This window comes from Garra rufa, chromosome 12, assembly GCF_049309525.1.
Source record: "Garra rufa chromosome 12, GarRuf1.0, whole genome shotgun sequence".
Taxonomy (NCBI): domain Eukaryota; kingdom Metazoa; phylum Chordata; class Actinopteri; order Cypriniformes; family Cyprinidae; genus Garra; species Garra rufa.
The window spans coordinates 42,067,015-42,090,496 of NC_133372.1; the positions used below are offsets into that span (position 1 = coordinate 42,067,015).

Here is a 23,482-nt window from a genome sequence, read left to right on the forward strand (position 1 = left end):
AAATGTGACTCCATCACGGAAACGAAACTCGTAACAGCAGCTAGAGGTGCTTTCGGTTAACTCCTATATTAGCGCCGCATCTCACACATGATGTCATTTGCTCAAAGAGCTGTGCCTGCAAATAAATGTGTGACAGATGAAGCGTGGCTTTATTGCTGAATATAAATAGTTTGTGCGCACTTGCACGTCGGCAGCTGCAATGAGCTAATTTACTGTCGATGTGTGTGATTTATCAGAGTTAAAGCAGCAGTTTCAGAGGGACTCACAAGCTTGTTTGAATGTGAAATTGAAAGGGAGTATTAATAAAAATTGTGTGGTGAATGCTCATGGTGTTTTCAGCAGCAGTCATCTCACTACATGAACACAGGAACAGTTTCATTTGACACACACAAACTCAACAGTCTTCACAAAAACCCAAAAATCAAAATCAAAATAGAAGTCTGGTTTAACTTTTGTCATGGTCTATTTTTGAAAGTGAGATTTATACATCATCTGAAAGCTGAATAAATAAGCTTTCCATTAATGTATTGATAAAATTGCATGTAAAGTCGTGCTAGTTTTGATATATTTAGTGTAAGAAATTTACTAAATATTTTCAGGTAACATGGTTTTTACTTAATATCCTAATGATTTTTGGCATTAAAGAAAAATAAATAATTTTGACCAATATAATGTATTTTTTTTTGTAACAATAAAATAATAAAATGTTAGTAATAATAACCATAATAATAATAATTATTATTATTATTATTATTACTTTAATTATAATTAGTATTAATGAATAAGTATAGGAATTCTTACATTTTCATTTGATTACATTTCAAACATAAATTCCGTTTTTAATGTTTGATTACCAATATTTTTATACAAAATTTGTATATGTGACCCTGGACCACAAAACCAGTCTTAAGTCGCTGGGGTATATTTGTAGCAATAGCCAAAAATACATTGCATGGGTCAAAATTTTAGATTTTTCTTTTATGCCAAAAATCATTAGGAAATTAAGTGAAGATCATGTTCCATGAAGATTTTTTGTAAAATTCCTACTGTAAACATATCAAAATGTAATTTTTGATTTGTAATATGCATTGTTAAGAACCTAATTTGGACAACTTTAAAGGTGATTTTCTCAGTCTTTTCGATTTTTTTGCATCCTCAGATTTCTGATTTCAAATAGATGTATCTCAGCCAAATATTGTCCTATCCTAACAAACCATACATCAATAGAAAGCTTATTTATTGAGCTTTCATATGATGTATAAATCTCAGTTTTGTCAAATTTAACCTTATGACTGGTTTTGTGGTCCAGGGTCACATATATATATATGTATGTATGTGTATATGTATGTATGTATGTATGTATGTATGTGTATATGTATGTATGTATGTGTATATGTATGTATGTATGTGTATATGTATGTATGTATGTATGTATGTATGTATGTATGTATGTATGTATGTATGTATGTATATATATATATATATATATATATATATATATATATATATATATATATATATATTTATTACAACAATAAATTATGAAATTGTGAAACTTAGGGGTAGGGTTGGCCCTACTGAATTCAAATGACTGGACACACTTTTTAATTTTGCGAATCCAAATAATCCATCAAAATGTGATTAGAAAAATTAAAATGGAATTTGGGAAAAATAAAACCATCTGTACATTTTACAGGGCCTTAAAAATGTCAAACTTCTCTTAAAAGTTTCGACTTACTTCATTTGTTTCACAATGGTGCTCTTCCCCGATTCACCCGCACCTGAAGAGAGAACAAAAGAGTGTTAATGAAAATGCAGAGCCAGCACTCAAATAACTGGCAAAAATATCAACTGTTATAAAATAGTCCACATCACTGTGCAGCTCCTATTGCCAGCTTCACTGCGTATCAACATTATGTTTAAAAAGAGAGGTTACAGCACCTTCTTAGTCACAAAATATACTCATATGCCTCACAGAACATATAGCCATGAGAATAGATAAGATATAATATATCATGCGCAGAATATTATCGAGTATGATTGTGAGCTTATACAGTGCCTTGAGAAATTATTCATACCCCTTCATTTTTTTCACATTTTGTTATGTTGCCACCTTATGTTAAACTACTTTAAATTACTTTTTTTTCCCCACATCAATCGACACTCCCTACTCCATAATGGCAAAGCAAAAATTAAGTTTTTAACATTTGTGCAAATTTATTAAAAATAAAAAACTGAAAAGATCCTGTTGCATAATTTAGCTCAGGATCATTCATATTGCTTCTAGATGTTACTACACTTCGAGTGGAGTTAAACTGTGGCAAATTCACTTGAATGAGTATGATGTAGAAAGGCACACACCTCTCAGAAAAGGTCTAACAGCTAAAAATGCATATCAGAGCAAAAACCAAGTCCTGAGGTCAAGATAACTGCCTGTAGATCTCAGTGACAGACTTGCGTTAAGGCAATGATCTAGGGAAGAGTTCAGAAAATCTGCTGCATTGAAGGTTGACAGAAGCATGTAGCCTCCATTATCCATAACATAAGATTGGAACAACTAGGACTCTAGAAAATGTCTGCCAGCCCCCATCCAAGCTGACAGAGTTTGAGAGGTGAAAAGGTGAGGCAAAGAATGGCAGATAATTGCCAAATGCAGATGTGCAAAGCTAGTCACATCATACCCAAAAAGACTTGAGGCTGTAAAGGTGCTTCAACTATGTACTGAGTTAAGGGTATGAATATTTATGCAATGTACTTATTTCAGTGTTTTATTTTTAATACATTTGTAAATAATTTGAATAATTTCACAAGGCACTGTATTCAAAGACTCTGCACTTCCTCCACTCCTGAAGTTGATTTCAGTGTAATACTGTTCACTGAAGCTGTGCCAAAACATCTGCTGTCAAAACCCAGCTTCTTGTTGACGTAGCCCGGCCGCAGCTATCCGCTTGTTGTTATTTCCACTGTACGGAAGCTCCATGTTCTGAGACGCGGCTCACAAGTTCACCCATGTATACGGAAAAGGTCTGGGAAGAGTTCAGATTATTCCTGCATAATGTAATGAGCATTGTCTGTCAAAGTCGTAAAAGCACTGCTCTGAGCGGCTCTGCGTCTGAAAGTGCTGAGAGAACAAAACCTTTTCCAGTTTAGCTCTGAGTGGAAGATGTAGAGAGGCCATTCAATTACTGTGAGTGGACAGATAGGAATCCTGAGTTACGCTCTGGGGAGACAAACAACTATATCAAAAGGCTTTCAGAGAAGTGTAAAGGAGGAATGGAAGTTTTTTAGCAGATCATATTCGTTATAAATCGAGATCTTACAAATGGCAGCTGCAGAACAATTGTACCTATTCATGATTGCTACAAGATGATGTTTTGACATGTATATATCAAAATATATATGGTATTATATCTGTAACAGGGTGCAGCCACAGCATTTGTGTGTGGAAAAAGCTGGAAAGCGAAAAATCCTCTCCATTTCATATTCTTTGAACATGTTTTAATGTAGCAGGAGATGGAAATGGAGACGCAGCATCTGCGCAGGAGTGCCGTCAGCAACCCCTACAGCGGCGTGTGAAATGTGCGTCTCCTCGGCCATCTGCTGAATCATTAAAACACATCTACCTCTGTACAAGACGCACTCAACGGCCTGATTTACGGCACAGCACCACAAACTAATTACTAACTCATACTTTCATCTTTTTTAAATATGCATCTGAAGAGATTTGGCTTACATTCAAAAAAAATTTAAAATACAAATTCAAAAGGAGAAAAAAAAAACACTGATACAAAAAAATATTTTAATTACAAAAAAAAAACATTTTAAAATAAAAATAAACAAATATATAATTTGTAAACATTTGACCACAGAGAACCAAATACCACTAATTACAAATTTCATTTGTTTTTTAGTAAAATACACATTAATAAATAAAATTGACAACGGACAACCAAATAATATTTTATTACATTTTAATAAAATACATATTAATAAATGAAATAAAAAAAATAAATAAATAAAAAATACCATTAAATACAAAATTTTAATAAAATAAAATATAATATTTGGCAATGGACAACCAAACTAACTAATAAACATTTTATTTTATTTAAAATAAATAAAATAAACTGACAAATCGAATAACACTTTATTGGAAGAATGTTATATTTTAATAAATGTAAAATAAAATGTAAAAAAAAAAAAAAACAGTTTGACAACTGACAACCAAATTAAAATAAAAACAAATTAATTAAATATTCACTAATGGACAACAAATACCACTGAATACACATTTTATTATATTTTTAATAAAATAAAAACTTAATTTTTTAATAAAATAACAAATACAATATTAATAACAAAAAACGACAATCAACTACCACTTTATTGGAAGAGTGTCATTTCTTAAATAAGTGTAATATAAAATTAAATAAATACTTTGACAACCATATATTATTTTATAGGAAGTGTCATTTCTTAAATAAGGATTAAACTTAAAAAAAGGAAATGAAATGACATCAGCTATAAAATATCACCTTATTAATCCTGAAAAAGTGAGAAAGCATGTATTTAAAAAAAAAAAAAATGTTAAAGTTAAATGTTAAATGTTAACAAGCAAGCGTGTTATTTCTGAAATAAGAATAAAACAAAACTAAAAAATATAAAAAAATAAAAACGGTCTGGCACCACAAACAAAACCATTTTACTGATTGTGTTAAAAAAAGTAAACAAGATGTGACAACTATTAAATTCCATCTCAATAATCTTTGAGAAATTGAAGAAGTGATTACTTGCAACCACAAATGTAATTAATATTTAAATAATACATTTAAAGCATTTGAAGAGGAAGATGCATAGATACATAAACACAAAACAAATAAAAATGTGTTTTTACACAAGTGTGAGCTTTTATGAATGGTTGACTTCCCTCTCCGCATCTGGATTAATAATTTACTTTTACTGTTACCTTTGACCTTCTTCAGTATTATGACTGTACTACATTATAGTCCATTGTACTTCGTACAAAGAAAAAAAAATGTCCCTAGGAAAAGAACAACAGACCAGCACACCTAAACATTTACTCTCAGCACAGAGACCCGAGAGATGAGACTTTCAAAAGACACACTTACACAGCGTCCCATGAGCACCACTACTGTACCCAGACCTCATGGGACGCACCATTACAATACTTACCAATGGAGAAATGAGAAAAAGACAATAATTGATCCTTAGGAGACCTGAAGAATAACAGCTGTACTGTTTATTCACAAACCCCTGCACGCCACAGAGTGTAAAACAGAGTAATTGGAGACAAAGGGATGGTTTTAATACACACCGGACTCGTACACGCGACTAGTACTTTTGAAGCTTATTCATTTAACAGATGCAAAGCAGATCAAGTTGATAATAAGAATCAGGTGGCAATTTAAAATAACATCCAATTAAACAAGTACTGCAGAAATATCATAAACAGGTCATTTGCAACAGCTGCTTTATAATTAGGAGTATTTGCAAGCATAAGTATTACTACTGCTCCAACTTAGGGTTGGGATTTTATGCAATTCGCCATACGTCAGGCACATTAATGATATTAAACAAAAAAAAAGCATGATAATGCTTTATAAAAATAGAAGAATGAGAGAAATAAAGAGAGAGATGTGTGATTACAAGGCCCTCTTGTCTAACAAAGGCCTCTGTGTGCGTTTGGCTGGCAGAGAGGATAGGCCGCCTCTGTTTGCTATCATTTGGGCAAACATCAATGCATCTGAATGAGACCCTCAACGGCCTTGTGGCAATTAGTAAGCAGAGGAGAACATGGTGTCCTCATTCACAGACAGAAATCACACTCGCAGGAGTCCGTTTAAAAAAACGTGCACAGTATACGGCAAATTAATCAACATCAAATGCAAAAACAGTGTGCGTGCATATAATGTTGCATTAGTTGGAAAGATATTGCTTTTAAAGGAGTAGCTGAAATTGCTTCTTCATCAGAACAGATTTGTAGAAATGTAGCATTGCATCACTTGTTCATCAATGGATCCTTTGCAGTGAATGGGTGCCGTCAGAATGAGAGTCCAAACAGCTGATTAAAAACATTACAATAATTCACAAATAATCCACACCACATTATCATTATCTGAAAGCATGCTACTATGGAAGATCTACTATGTACTATGGCATACTGCTATGAAAGAACACATAGGTTCTTTCATGAGACAAAAATTGGAGTAAACTGTTCATGAAACCATTCTTGTGCAAATTGCCGAATTGAACAATCGTTTCGTCTCATAAAACGCAATTGAACTCCAACTTTAAATGTACAGCAAGTCGCTTAGGATAAAAGCATCTGCCAAATGCATACATGTAAGTTAATTAAATAAGAATGGTTTCACATTTTACACAAATTCATTCTGCTTGTGTTTCAGTGTTTTGCTGTAATAATCTGTAATCTATTTATTAAAAAACAAACTCTCGTATGAATCTATCAATAACATGAGCCTAGACACTCTTCAGTTTAAAAGCCACTTGTGCTCATCCGATTTATCCGAAATGAAAAATATTTTTGATTTGCGATTGCTTAAATAAGTACTGCTTTTCCAGGCCTGACTATTGATTCAGAAAAAAGCAGAGCAAGACTGCTGTCATGTTAAAACTTGTATTGGTGGGTCTGCAGGGAATCTGTGGCCACTGATTTCAAACAGCCATAATTCACCAAATCATAATACTTCCAGCTATTCATTTCAGCATTTGACCACATTTATCTATTCTGCACATAAAAAGAATTGGTACAACCATCTTTCCACTGTCATTGAGACACAAGTTGACCCATGTTCAGTAAGAACAATACATCAAACTGTAATAGACATTCGCTGTATGCTAACACTGAGATGTCCCAACATGAGAGAGTGCACAAAATGAATGAAGCTGATGAAAGAGAGGTCAAATGAGCTCTGATGTGCTAGTGACTTATTTTTGTAATGGAAAAATGACTTAAGGAAATTAAAAAGGCAGAGAAAGAAATAAAGGACAGCAGATAAAGAGGAAAATAAATGGATAGAGGACAAAGTAGCAGGACAGTGGGTGGTAAAAAGAACTGTATATGACCCAAATTAAATTTAAAGTATTTGAATAAAAATAGGCTAAATTCTATGAAACTAAAATAAAATAAATGAACAAATAGTAAACTTCTTAGTTACAAAATTAGATTTTATATATATATATGGTTATCCAAAATGTCTGCAATGGTATCTGAGCTGAAATAAACAGGATTTTCAGCACATTTTAAAATTACATGAATGAATAAGTCTCCACAAAATATTAAATATTCAATTCATTCAAGTCATTTTGGACATGAGTAAATGTCTTGGATAGATGGTACTATTAAAAAAAAAAAAAAAAATTAAATTAAAATGAAAAATGAAAATATTACTGAGATTTGAAAATACACTGTAGGTTTGTCGCAGATTTGAACTTTGCTTAAGCTGAACCAGAAAATCCATCAACATTGACCTGGTTTTCAGAAGTAGATGAAAAACAAACGTTCTGTTGATTATAAATAATTATTAAACAAATCATTTAATTTAATTGTATGCTTACTTCTTAACAACTGTTTTGAAAGTCTCTTCTGCACACCAAGGCTGCATTTATTTAATCAAAATACAGTAATATTGTGAAATATTATTGCAATTTCAAATGACTTTTCTATTTTAATATATTTTAAAATCTAATTTATTCTTATAATGCAAAGCTGAATTTTTAGCATCAATACTCCAATCTTCAATGTCACATGATCCTTCAGAAATTAACCTAATATGCTGATATTTAAAACCTGAGAATCTGCACTTAAAAACATTTAACTTAAACGCAAATAGAGTATTTAAATGAAGTGTTACATGAGCAACTTGACTTAGAAAATGTTAAACATCTTTCTTCCACTAATAGAAGTCAAATGTGTCATGTTTATCTAATTAAATACATTATAACTGGTAATTCTAGCTAAAGCTTTACAGAGAAAGATGTGCTGACTGTCTAATTCAGTACTCACTAACATTTGAACTCTATAATTAACCGAGGACATTGCAGACAGGCAGTAATGGTAGATTTTGAACTATGATGACTTATGGTCTGTAGAGTTAGATCACCACCATCACCATTGAAAAAAAAAAAACACCACATAAAAACCAGTCTGCATGTTCATCACAGCAGTAAACAATTCCACAATCCAGCCATGATGAAAAATAGGAGACTTTAGTTTTTAATACACTATTTTTAGACACCATTGAGTATTTACTGTGGATCGGCAGAGAGCCAAACATGATAAGGCAAGACTTGATCTTTTTAAAAAGGAAAAACAATCTTTTACAACTGTCACACCTACATTTTTGAGCTCACTAATTTCTGGCCAGCTTTGGAAACTTGTATTACATATGCAATACATTACATTTAATTGAATGCTAGTCTAAGTGATTAGAAAAGTGAAAGCACTGAAAAAGACACGTAAAGTACATTGCTTTTTTTTTTTTTTGGCAATCTGAATGAAGCCCTCATCTCTAAATACTAAGCTTTAAACATAAAACAACAAATATCACTAATCATGATATATATTTTGATGCACAACAATAAAACTTATATGACTTGATATAAAGATTTCTTGTTTCATAAGCATGAATCAAATATCAACCATAGATGTCTCTCTATTCACTCCACCTCTCAAAGTAAATAAAGAGCAAACATGCCATCTTTTATGATGCAATCGATAAAAACTAACCTCTCTCTGGCTTTTCTCTCCAGCCCGGAAAAAACACCAACTTGCATTGGATGCATCTGCTGGAATAATTGCCTTTCATCTTGGCTCCATAAGTAACATCAGCTTTCAGGCAGACTTATAGTTACAGGAACTAGAACGGCTACAACTCAGGTCAAGACTAATGGCCTCGTTTGATCTCTGCTGGCCCACGTAATTTCAGCAAGATTAATCCCTTCGCTATGTCGTAGGTTGAACTTTGCTTAAGCTGAACAAGAAAATCCATTTAAAGAGACCTGGTTTTCAGATGAAGGCAGATGAAAACATTCTGTTGATAATAAATAGTGATAAAACCAATAATTTCTAAATAATAATTATATGAACGGTTTACTTCTTTAAGAAACATTTTTATTATGGATTGATTTGAGAGTCGGAATTATTTATTGAATCAAAAATACAGTAATATTGTGAAATATTATTGCAATTTCAAATAACCGTTTTCTATTTGAATATATATTACAATGTAATTTATTCCTATGATGCAAAGTTGAATTGTCAGCATCATTACATGATTACCTGATCCTTTAGAAATTATACTAAACATTTCTTATTTTCAGTGTTGAAAACAGTTGTGCCGTTTCATAATTGAATGGAAACAGATACATTATTTATTTTCAGGATTCTTTGATAAATACAAAGTTTAAGAACAGATATACAAACCTTTCGTAACATTAAGAATGTTTTTACTGCCAATTCTGATCATTTTAATGCATCAGTGTTATATAAAAGTATTAAATTAAAAACTCCTAAACTCCTAAATTCAATTCCTAAAATCCCAAACTTTTGAACGGCATTCATGATTATTTATTTTTTGTTATTACTTTTTTAATGCCAAATATTCACTTAATGATTACTTAATGCTAAATGTTGTTTTATGCTTCACAACGCGTCAATCAGCCATAATGGCGGCAGTAAATGTAAACGATGCCACTGAACCGAACAAAACTCACATATTTTGCTGATTATTGACACTGAAAATGGTCAATCGTCGTCATGTTTTGGGCTGTACTAATCGGCCAGACCAGGAAAAAAAACATTTGGAGTTTTACAGACTGCTAAAAGTTATAACAAATTAATGAGAAGACTGCAAAAAACTGTCTGAGGAACAAAAGGTGTTTGTGGTGGGCCAAACTGAAGCAGGATTTCCAGAGCAAGAATCTTAACAACATTTGTGTTTGTTCTTATTTCAAGTCGGGTAGGAATAATCTTAGGCTAATATCTAAATTAATACTGCTTGTATGTACCTTTACCACCTATTAACTTAATCTATATGATTTTGCAGCTTCCGTGTTTTTTTAAATGAATAAATTAGCAAAACAACATACTCGGTAGTACATTAACCGTGCAATCCATGCTGTTGATTACATGCGAATATCGCCTATATGGCCATACATTGGGGTAACAGACCAAACCATAAATTAGATAAAAAACTAAATATGCATTATCCATTAGAATACAAAGCTGATTTTTAATGCACACTAATTGAAAAAAAAATGGCTAGGGCTATGCAATTAATCAAAACTCGATTTCAGCTTGAAACGATCATGAAAATGCAGTAATCAAGGTGAAAGCGATTTCGCTCCTCCATAAAAGCCTAATTTCACATGAAAATCAGCAAAATCATGTAACGTGACTTTCATAAAACGGGACGTGCTTGATTTATTAATGTTTCTTTGATGTTGTGTTTTTAATAGCGCGGAAGAAAACTTGCGCTGTTCTGTCTATGTGAGTTATCTATTAGTTCAAGGTGCGCACCTAAACGGTCAAATACGCGCAAAAATAATTCAAAACAAGGCGCTTGGTGATTATTCATATAAACTCTTGTCAGTTATGTCTTAACATTATGTCTTTGATCATAAACCGTTGAGAATGAAAATACGTGTGTTACTGTATATTGGATTTGTGTGGCACTTAAAGTGGCAACAAATAATATTCCTTCTGCCGTCTCTGTGCTTAATATAAACAAAACGTAAAAATACAAAGAGAAAAATCACTCACTGCTCTTGAATAAAGGACTTTTGTAGCTTTAATAAGAAACAAAGCATGTTTAACTATTACAGTGAAGACTCTGTTTTATTTTACATTCAAATAATTGCATTCAATTTCTGTAGTATTGTTAGACTACTTTAGACTTGCATAAAAGTTTTCAGTATTTTTAAGCAATTTTTTCTTCTTCTGCTGGATCGCTATTTTTAAATTAATCACTAATATAAAGTTTTGCACCCAGTGATAATGGTGTTAAATAATCGTGAATACAATATTGACCAAAATAATCATGATTATGATTTTTGCCAAAATCGAGCAACCCTATATATAGCTTATATGAAGCCTGGCTGCCATCTCCTGTGTGTTTCTAGGAGCGACTGTTGTTTCTGATGGAGGAAGTTCAGGTGTCCCTGTGGAGCGGGACAGTAATGATGTCTGTAGGGTTCGGGGAGAGCTGGGAATCCTAATCAGATAACTTAAATCACGCCTGGGGGAAAGCTTAATTACAACTGCTGCTCTTGTTTTCTAACTCTCGATGAGACTTTATTTTCCTTCACTCCTAGTTCTTTTAGTCCAGCATTACGTCTGTCGGGGCTCTCAGCACCTCCTCTCGCTCTCCCGGGCCCCAGCGCTCTCTTTCCGCACTTGTTTTTCTCTTCTTTGATCACTTTTTGCACTGTAACCAAAAGTCAGTTTGAGATTCTCAGCAGGGAGCACCTGTCTCTCGAGGCTCCGCTCTCCCTCTTCATCTTCTTTAGCGGCCTATTACATTTTCCAGCTGCTACAAGAAAAATGCTATATTATTCTACCAACACTATAAAAGACACTTCCCAAGCCTCTGAAATCAGTAATTAAATACAGTTTCATATATCCTATGATCAATGCTCAGTCATATTTAACAGCTAAATCATGCAGTCAGTGATTTTACTGACCACAAGAGGGTTATTTCTGCTGTGCAATACATTTTCATCTCCACATCACATATGTGACCCTGGACCACAAAACCAGTCTTAAGTCGCTGGGGTATATTTGTAGCAATAGCCAAAAATACATAGTATGGGTCAAAATTATTGATTTTTCTTTTATGTCAAAAATAATTAGGAAATTAAGTAAAGATCATGTTTCATTAAGATATTTCGTAAATTTCCTACTGTAAACCTATCAAAATGTAATTTTTGATTAGTAATATGCATTGTTAAGAACTTAATTTGGACAACTTTAAAGGTGATTTTCTCAGTATTTTGAATTATTTGCACCCTTAGATTCCAGATTTTCAAATAGATGTCTTTCGGACAAATATTGTCCTATCCTAACAAACTATACATCAATAGAAAGCTTATTTCATATGATGTATATCTCTCAGTTTTGTCAAATTGTACCTTATGACTGGTTTTGTGGTCCAGGGTCACATATATCTTAGTATAATCTGATAAAATACTAAACTAACAACATTAAATAACATCATACTCATTAATCATACAGATAGACGCTATTAGTTTGTCACTATAAGGGGCCGTTCATACAGAACGCGTTTTTCCATTCCACTGCGCTATCCACTTTATTTGTCCTCACAAAATTAAGCTATTTTCCATGAACGTGCAAGATTTCTGATTCATTAGCCATGAACGGTAAGGAATAACAGTGAAGTAAATGATAAAAGTATTTGCATAGCAAAGCACTTTGTTTATTACTATGATGATAAATGAAAAATAATATGATAAATACCAGTTTGCAACATCAAGCAGCACAGTGGACTGTTTTTTGTGGAGCTAAAGTTAGTTGCACTCGCATCTTTTGCAGAAATTAATTTGATAAGATGTTAAAATATATTTAAAAGGTATGTAATAATATAATTATATGGCATAATATAATATATTACCATAAATGATAACATTTTATAATAAGTATACACTAATAAAGTACTCACAAATAGAGCTGCAAAATGATTAGCTGTGATTAATAAATTCAAAATAAAAGTTTGTTTGCATACTATGTGTACAATATATAAATACACATACATATTAAGGAAAAATTTTACATTTCTATGTAAAATATGTATATTAATATATGTTTACATACAAATACATACAAATATTGTTGCAATATTATTTTTTTATATACGTGTGTACATACACACATATACATATATATGTATATACACAAATATACAGTGACAGTACACACACAGTATGCTAAAAAAATTAATCGATTAATTGCGACTAATCGTTTTGCAGCTTTACTCACAAGCCACTTAATGACATTTTCAGATTTTCTGTAACCTAATCTAAAGAGAAAAATGTTTATGTTTAAGTTACTAATAAAGCATTATGCAACTTTAAATATGAGCTAATTAAACAATCATTTGTTAATTGCAGTAAAAATGAATGAAGTTCTCACTAACTAATTGTATAGAGTCTATTATTTAAAAAAAAAAAGAATTTTGAAAATGAAATCAATGCAAAATAATTGAAAATATTTTTTGTGCAAGTTAATTGTCAAGTTCTTACAGAACAATCCAAATTTTATAACATTATATTATAAATATATATTATAAAATTATAAAGTTTGCATTATCATTCAACAGTTTGTCAGCAAGATTTTTTTTTAAAGAATTAATAATTTTATACACCAAGGACACATTAAGTTGCTGAAAAGTGATAAAAACAATAGTTGCAAAATACTTATTTTAAATAAATGCTGTTCTTTTGAACATGCATTATTGCTATTGCATCCTTGATAAGAAATGTTTCTTGATCAGCAAATCCACATTGGAATGAATCAACTTGCATCATAGGAATAAATTACATTGAAAAATATATTCTAGTTGAAAAAAGCTATTTTTAATAATTGTAATAGTGTATTTTTATCAAATAAGTGCAACCTTGTGAGCATCAGAGTCTTGCTATACCTTTTTATAGAAACCCTTCCTTAAACTCCAAGCATATTCATGTCCTAAAAGCTCAAAAGCTGCTGTAGAACAGGAATGATCCCAAGGGCTGTTTGTCGAGTCACCACAATTTATGTGGTTTTCCCCCCTCATACAATGCAGATCAGATTTCTGCTCCGAGTGAAAGCGATTACTACAACAAAACACAGTTATTCTCAAGATTCATCCCAAATGTAGATGTTTACCCACAAGTAATTTGTGCTTCCATGGCACTTTCCAGAGCTCTGAATCCATCCTTTAAATTTGCTCAATAAGCATTTTTCCATAGAAAATTAAAGAAACGTTCTGAACATGAAGAATGAAGAATGTATACAAGTTAAGCAATTAATTCTAATTCTTAGAGGTTCCCCTATGTTTCTTTACAATAAACGGAGCAGATGCATGTGTGCGTTTCTCTGACGCTGCGAGGCATTTATAATACCACCAGCAATATAAAGGTCAGAAGCTCCACTTCTGTTTCCTATTACAAAAACACATAGATCTTCTAGAACGCTGATGACTAAGTAGCTCTGCATCTCCAGCTCTATTATTCATCCTAATACAATGACAGCTTCCTCTTTGTGTGCCTGATTCAGACCGACAGCTCCCTACTGTCTCATGCTCCTGTCGCTGCTCTGGAGGAAGCGAGGAGAAATGGCAAACCAGAGCTGGCAGCAAAGGTCTGCACGGGCATTAAAATCCAGCCTGAAACCAGAACCTGCGACCCGACCCGACACGACCGGTGCTGTCACATTTAAAAACTGAAACAGGAAAGTCACGTCATGGGGAACAGACCTCACTTTTTAGAGCCAGTTGGAAATGCTCTGTTCGTTTGTTAGAGGAATGTCTGAAATCTACCTTTTATTTGCTTTATTCATTCATAACAAGACTATACATAAAGTTATAAAAGAAACACTGACTGAAACCTGGCCTGACATACTACAATTTGAGTTGTGTACATATAGTTTTGGCTGTATGGTTTTATTCATTTATTTATTTTTATCTAAAATTTTACATACTTAAATACATTAAGCAGTCATGTTGCAGATACATTTATCCATTTTTTATTTTTATACATTTCATTTTTTGTTTAATTTTCAGTAATATTTTACACGCTTCTGTAATTTTTTTTAGGTTTTAATTATTTATTGTATAGTTATACCTGTACTGATTTATTTATTTTTTAATCTAGTATTTTACATACTTAAAGCTAAAACCAGACATTAAGCAGTTACATTTATCCAGAGCAGTGTTATTTTAGTATTATTTATATACTATTATACGTTTTTATTTTTATGTCACTGCATTATTTTTACAATTTAATTTTGTTTCATTTTCTGTAATATTTTACATGCTTCAGTAATGTAATTTTTTTAGGTTTTAATTATTTATTGTATATAGTTATACCTGTACTGATTTTTTTTTTTTAATCTATTATTTTACATACTTAAAGTTAAAATTAAGCAGTCATTTATCAGTTACATTTATCCAGAGCAGTGTTATTTTAGTATTTTTACATACTATTATACGTTTTATTTTTATGTTACTGCATTTTTTTTTCTATTTAATTTTTTGTTTAATTTTAGTAATATTTTACATGCTTCAGTAATTTTTTTGGTTTTAATTATATATTGTATATAGTTACACCAGATATTAAGCAGTCATTTAGCAGTTAAATTTATTCAAAGCAGTGTTGTTTTAGTATTACTTAGATACTATTATAAATATATTTTTATTTTTAAACTACTGCAGACTTCTATTTTTTTTTACAATTTCATTTTTTTGTTTAATTTTCAGTAATATTGTTAGTTGCTTCTGTATTTTTTTTTTTTTTTTTTTTTTGGTTTTTCATGTATTGTACAGTTATATCTGTATTGATTTATTAAACTTTTTTTATCTAACATTTTACATACCTAAAGTTAAAACCAGACATTAAGCAGTCATTTAGCAGTTACATTTATCCAGAACAGTGGTATTTTAGTATTATTTACATACTATTATAAATCTATTTTTATTTTTAAACTACTGCAGACTTTTATTTTTTACAACTTCATTTTTTGTTTAATTTTCAGTAATATTTTTAGTCGCTTCTGTATTTTTTTTAGGTGTTTCATTTACTGTACAGTTATATCTGTACTGATTTATTAAAAAAAAATGTATCTAATATTTTACATACCTAAAGCTATAAAAGTTTTTAATATATATTAAAATGTTTTTCATCTATTTAAGGTTTAGTTTATTATTATTGTTATTATTATTATTATTTCCAGTTATTCCAGTGATTTTAATGCTTCAACTTCAACTTATTTTAGTTAGTTGCATTTAGTTGTTTTTTTTCAATCCATCATTTATATTTTATTTTTCAGATGCATTTCAATTAAATACATTTTTCTAAAAGTTTTAGTGTTACTTAATAAAAATCCTTATCCAAAACAACAGTACCTACTTCCTGTGGTCATGGTTTACAAGCCCTAAATTACCAGATACACCTCAAACCATTATGATATAAATTAAAATTATGAAATATATTACCCTTTTGTTTAAACTAGACAAAGCATGCCCTGATATTACTTGCAAGCATTTATATGGCATTAAATTGCATTATGTATATTGCTAGGCCATCAGACATTGATAATCCCATCCCATTCAAGCACTAATCCCAAACAAATCAGATTCAGGACAGCACTAATCAAATATTCAAGTCATTCATAATACTTCTGTAACTCCATCTGCACTTTACACTTTACTCTCTGATCACACAATGCATTTTGTTTGTCGTTCATAATACCTGCTACTGCTCTGCTTTAGGGCTGCACGATAGATCGTTTCAGCATCGTCATCATGATGCAGGGCAAAAAAAATGTTATGTGTGTCTGATTTAAAAATGTACTTTCTATATTTCTAAACTTTCTATTCACGGATCTATATTTGTCTAAAATAAAGTAATTAACTCATGTTTAAAGGTTCTTTAAAAACTACAATGCACACGTTGCTTCACCTACTTCATGCATGCAGTCTCTGCGTACGCATGGCGAAATGAGCGCGGGACGGGAGAATAGCGGCGAAATGGAAGATTTGGTCGCAAAAAGAAACGCAACGTCGGTCATATGAAAGTATTTTGGATACAAAAAGGATGCTGCTGACCAAAAACAGGTGCTTTGTCGGGAGTGCCTGGCAGTTGTTGCCACAACTCGCGGAAACACTACGAATTTAAGGGACCGTTCACATGTCGCGCCTAAAAACGCGTGGAAAACGCTAGTCGCGCCGCTTTCTCCTTCTTTCCAAAGCGTTCTGTAACTTGAGTGGCAGAGTGGCGTCTGCCGTTGCTAAGCAACCATGACCCGCGCTCTCCTAAAGACGTGGAAGTTTCAGCAAAGATAAATAAACAAAGATAAATGGATTTCCAAAACTAAAAATTGCTTGCAGTAGCTCTGCTGCTAAAAAATGTTATCCCTGTAACAGCTATGATCAGCTGTTCCTCCATCTTGGCTAAGCTTTTAATGTTTTTCGTGAAAGGAAGAAGCTGATTTCCTTTTCATCAGGTTAAAAGCAACATTCATTATTAATTTCATATTAGAGCCTTGATTTGCCTGAATTGACAGTGGATAAGGTAAGCCAAACTGTTTATGAAACAACCCAAAATAAGCTTTAAAAAGTATTTTATTTCAGGGTTTTGATTATACTGTACTTTTAAATTTTTTGGATTCTTTGAAAATGCTTACAAAATTACCCCAATTATTCTTGAATTATTATTTGATTTTTAAGCAGTTCAAAACAACCTGATGAACATAAATGAATTTGTACACATCGCAATATATATCGCAAGAAAAAATTTTTTCCCAATATCGTGCAGCCCTACTCTGCTTAGTGGCTAAACCCAACCATGTTCAAGCCTCAAGCACACAGATGTAACCTGACCGTCAGTGATTACATCCAGCAGCAATTTTTCCAACACAAAACCCCTCATTTCTACAGATCCTCTTTTCTATCTGCGTGAAAGGGCTGACAGACTATTCTTGTCGTTCAAACACACTCTTGAGCTGTGCCGCCGGGTACAGCGTGTGGAATGAATCCTGAAGTGGAACAAATGAAAGACAGGGAAAAAGTGGGTCAGAAAGCCAGAGCGGCTCAGCAGTTCTACATGCTGCACTGCAGTGGTGCAACTCCCACTTCCAAAATCCAAGCTGCAACCGTGCAGATTGTCAACCAAACGGTTCGTTAGACCACGCTTAAGTCAAGATGAGGCGTTTAGGCAGGCATCCTAAGGTGCGCTGCGTAAATCACACGGTTATCCTTCATTTATGCAGCTGTCAGGCTCAATAGCTCAAGCTCGTGTTTGTTTAGACAAACAGATTGAGCCGATAAAGAAGCTGCTTCTGTTGCAAAAAAAAAAAGCCCTCAAATTGTAATCATACAGCTGAGCAAGAGACAGATTGGAGTTAATAAACAGGATAACCAAGGGCAAAGCTTAATCCAAATGGAAACATTTGTTTACAGAAGATCAGCTGTGAGACAGCAGTAATGCAGTGCTGTACCAGCACATGTAATGAGAACTATAACTTCAACAGAACCATTACAATTACAGTCATTTGTTTAGTGTCTGTATTGTGAATGATTCAACAGCACACGATATTTCAAAGAAAAATGTTGATGTACTTGATTTTTCTTTCCTACTTACATGACAAAAGTTAGTTTCATGTTAACCAAGTCAAATAGCTGTATACGCAATGGTTTAGACAACGTTTAAAAGGTAGCCTAATGCAGAATTTGTGAAATCTAGACAACAGCAACATAATTTTAATGATGGTTGTTGTTAATATTAAAAAATAGCTAATAATCATGGATTCAAAAAAAAAAAAAAAAAAATTATACTTATTTTCCATTTGTAATGTTTGTTACCCTGGACTACAAAACAACTCATACGTAGCATGGGTATAGTTGTAGCAATAGCCAAAAATACATTTCATGGGTCAAATATATCAATGTTTCTTTTATGCCAAAAACCATTAGAATATTAAGTAAAGATAATGTTCCATAAAGATATTTTACAAATTTACTACCATTTTTGTAATATGCATTGCTAAGAACTTAATTGGGACAACTTTATAGGTGATTTTCTAAATATTTAGAATTTTTTGCATCCTCAGATTGCAGATTTTCAAAGAGTGGCATCTCAATCAAATATTGTCATATCCTAATCCTTCCCATATAATAATGAAAAGCTTGTTTATTTGGCTTTCAGATGAGATGTACATCTCATTGCTGGTTTTGTGGTGCAGGGTCACATTTATGGTTGACTTGAACCACAAAACATGCTACAGTAGTACAGTGTGTTATAAATATACATTTAAAATCTTGGATTTGCATAATAGTGTATAAATGGGTACTTATGCCAATAAAAGACCACAGAAATAGCATTTGTATCCTTTTCTAAATTTGTAATGCGATGTACATGCTGTTTCCATTTGATTTTATGAACCGGAAAATATGCTACAGTCTGTAGTGTATACAGTAGTCAACATTTGAAGCGGATCAAAAAGGATCAAAGTTGTTCTGTTGTGGTTTTAGGACAACTTTTATGAAAGGTTTTGATCCACTTCAAATGCTGACTACTGTATGTATGTATGTGTGCACATACATATGGGTATTTATGCCAATAAAAGATCACAAAAACAGTATATTTCATTCAGTTGTGATTGTTGTATTGTTTCCCATTTGACATTCGTAATGGGATGCACGTTATGAATGTAAAATAGGATGCAAATGCCATTTCCAGTTGACATTATGAACTTATAATATGCATCCTCTACAACAACTAGTTCCACTGATAGGTTAATAAATAATGTGGCATGTCAGCTTTCACATTTTAATTTTTAATTTGCATAATTTTGTAAATGTGTATTTATTAAAATAAAAGAAAAAAGACAGTACATACACCATACTTTTCTCTAAACTGGAAACAGCATTTGCATCCTGCAAATGTGATATGCAAATACCATTTCCAGTTGATAAATTTTCTATGTCAACTACGTTACTTCACAACTACTGATAAGTTAATGCATAGACAGATAACCAATGATAAAAATGTATGTGGTATTCTCGTGTAATAAATATTCATTAGGATAGATTTACATTATTTACATTTATCTAAAGCAAAAGTAGAAAGTAGACAGCATCATTAGAAATGCAAAAGACAAGCCTCCGGTGTTAATTTAAAAACCTGCGACATACATAATTAAAATCTTTGATTTGCATAAGTGGGAATATGAAATATCGGCTAGATTTTTTCAAACAGTTCACTAAAGTAACAAAAGCAAACAGCAAATAATTTCAGTCGAAAGACTGAGGTTAAAATCTCTAAATGGTCAAAGAGCCATTTCAAAGTATCTATGCGAGATGTGGCTGCACACTACGCTTGGAATGACTATTGATGTGGCGTTTCTGAAATGTCCTTTTCTTGTCTGCTCTTGCAGACGGGGCTAAAAACAGCAGCACACCATCACATCTCCCCGGGGGGATCAGGCTAAAAACCCGGCATCTCTGATCTAGCACTGATCTAGTGTTCCTCTGAGCACGGCTTACCCCTTAAATCCACAGCAGCCATCAAATCTGTGACACGCCATTGTTACATTAAACCTGAATTGTGAATGTGTGTGAAAGAATGAAGCATGTGAGTGAATGTCTCTGACCTAGTGTTGGCTTGTTCATTGTTCTTCTCAATACACATGCCTGGTGCACAATATGAAATGTTTGTCTATATAATCTTCAGTCAAAATGTAATAACTGTTCAATTCTGAAACGATGTTCCATTTCTGCTGACATCACAAAAGCAATTTCCAACATATAAAATCAACCCTATTTTTACCGCTTATCCTGTTTCACATCACATTACAGATAAAACAATGAGCTGTGAATGCCATTCCATGTTTAGCACAGATTTGCTAAAACACAATCTTATTTTAAACAGTGGAATCAAATGGTTACATTCAAACATGAACGCGATCAATGTTTGCAAAATACCTTTGTTTATATAATTTTGCTGGAGAGATTATTAGAGATGCATTCATGTCAACAAACCATTCGAATAAGATTATAGTTTTGAATCTTAATTTATACAACGCCAATTCCAGAGTTGGGACGTTTCCCAACTTTTCCCCAAAAAATTTGGGACAGAGGCTAAATAAAAGTGAAAAGGTTATTGAATATCCAAATTTTGAAACAGTTCACAGAAAGCAGGTGAAATGGAAATATGTGAGGATATCATGTTTGGGTATAAAAGAAGCATTTCCGGTTTTGCAAGCGAAGTTGGATCATGTTTTATCGCCAACTTTTTTGGACTGTTGCAGCCATGAAAATCAAAAGTTGGTTAGATTTACAAAATAAAATTAAAAGTTGGCCACTGAAAACACTGGATTTATTTTTCTTTTTGCTTTAGTCAATTAAATAAAAGTTAAAGAGAATGGACAGATAACATATTCTTGATTGTATTGCATTTCACAAAATGTCCAAACTTTTCTGAAACTGGGGTTGTAAAATCATATCAACTAAAAGTGAAAAACAGCTTCTACTTGAGGTTAACACTATATTTCGATTTATCTTCATAAAGAAATTTGCAGAAAATTCAGGCCATGTAAGATGTCGAAGAGTTCTCATGTTTTTATCATTACATCACTTGCTCATTAATGGATCCTCTACAATGAATGGGTGCCGTCAGAATTGAGGAAGCGTTATTATGCATTATGGACTTACATTTTGGCTAGAAGCGTTGATTTAAAGTTAAAATGTTTGTTACAAATGCAGCTTTTCACTTTATAATAAGACGTTAATTGATGAACTGAAGTGGATCATTGTGATGTTTTTATCAGCTGTTTGAACTCTCATTCTGATGGCACCCATTAAAAACATTACAAACGAAGATTTAAAAAAGATACACTCCTCAAAACAATTGCTGATTTTTCATTTTTTTAACTGTAAGGTGAAAACTTGCCAAATGAGAATACAAGCATTAAAGCAAACAGAAAATAATAGGTTATTTTACCACATATCAGAAAAGTACACTGTGAATCAAAAGTTTACAGATACCAAACAAAGCAGCACTAATCTAAAGCGACTTGAAAGTGAAGTTAGTAACATTAGAAATGCAAAACACATGCTAACATGTTCGCCACCACTGTGGATTTAAAACCTCAAACATGCTACAGTCTGTTATAGACCACAATGGAAACGTTTGAGTGTAATAACAGCATGGTTTAATATAATCTGCATGTTCTTTCTGAAACCACAGTGATCTTCCTGTTTTTGCCAACAGGAAGCTGGTGCAAAAGTTCTTCTGCAAGGTATCAGCACATGCGTGTGTGATCTACGCATTTCATTCTGAAAGCGGAAGCGTCTATCACTCCCTGTTCAATCAACGAAAGCAAATAATGAAGTATGATAGATTTAAACCAAGGTGTTGCAGTTTAAACTGCAGCACTAAGAAAAACGATTTCACTGCACTGCAGACGAGTGCTGGTGTCTTTCTATTCTCCTTTTCCTTCTACTGTGTCTGCTACTTTCTCTCTCCTTCTCAATTCACCACAACATTAAATATTTCCACCGCAAGCATTTGTTGTTGCTCTGCAGTTGAGCTGAAAAAGAAGTTGTGTTTCCATCTCAGGGTTGCGCTCGCACGTACATCGAGCGCTGGGATAGATGCAATGAAAAATCATACTGAATCGATCAGTACGATCATCATACTGAATTAAACTAAACAGATCACTGTGACAAGCACTGGCTAAACAAATTCAGCTATTCCCTTAATCATATCAAGACAAGTCCCATTAATTAAGGGCCAGATGGATAATCTCAGTGCACAAAGAGGATGCCAGTATCGAGAGAACGCTCCTTCCGGCTGTTCTGGGTCCGTGGGGTACCAAGAAACAGATGCACAAAAGCTCGGGGGTGAATGAAAGAGTGCCTTTAAATCTTTGCGCAAACTGAAAGAGGATGTCAGGAAGACTAAATATAACAAAAAAATAAGAGTGTGAAACTAATATGCTCCTTTCAAGTTCTCGTCAAGCCCATTAGTGCCATAACTTGAGACGAAGTCTGATTCGATTTCACAATGAAGCAACCGTGGAAAATAGCGAACTGAGAATAGGGTTTCCTGTACAGACATTACGTCAGTAGTACAAATTGCACGTGATGACGAGATAAAGCCACTGGATGCTATAAAAAAATGCCCAATTTACAATTATACTGTTGCGTTGTTCTTGCAAACATTTAGCACATAGTTGAAGTCAAACGTTTACATACACCTTGCAGAATCTGCACAATGTTAATCGTTTTATCAAAATAAGAGGGATCAGAAAAAATGCATGTTATTTTTTTATTTAGTACTGACCTGAATAAGATATTTCACATATATAGTCCACAAGAAAAAAATAGTTGCATTTATAAAAATGACCCTGTTCAAAAGTTTACATACACTTGATTCTTAATACTGTGTAGTTACCTGAATGATCCACAGCTGCTTTTTTTGTTTAGTGATAGTTGTTCATGAGTCCCTTGTTTGTCCTGAACAGTTAAACTGCCTGCTGTTCTTCAGAAAAATCCTTCAGGTCCCACAAATTATTTGGTTTTTCAGCATGTTTGTGTAGTTGAACCATTTCCAACAATGACTGTATGATTTTTTCACACTAAGGGACTCATATGCGACTATTATAGAAGGTTTAAATGCTCACTGACGCTTCAGAAGAAATACATTGCATTTGATGGTAAATGATAAC

At 32.7% G+C, this 23,482-nt stretch overlaps 1 protein-coding gene across 1 annotated transcript in view; it reads right to left on the reverse strand.

Moving 5' to 3' along the window:
- Nucleotides 1-23,482, reverse strand: part of gnai2b (guanine nucleotide binding protein (G protein), alpha inhibiting activity polypeptide 2b) — a 58,564-nt gene that overhangs the window by 13,603 nt on the left and 21,479 nt on the right. Inside the window, exon 2 of the mRNA XM_073851151.1 lies at nt 1,739-1,781. Within this exon, the coding sequence (XP_073707252.1) occupies nt 1,739-1,781 (43 nt within the window). The remainder of the gene's footprint in view (nt 1-1,738; nt 1,782-23,482) is intronic.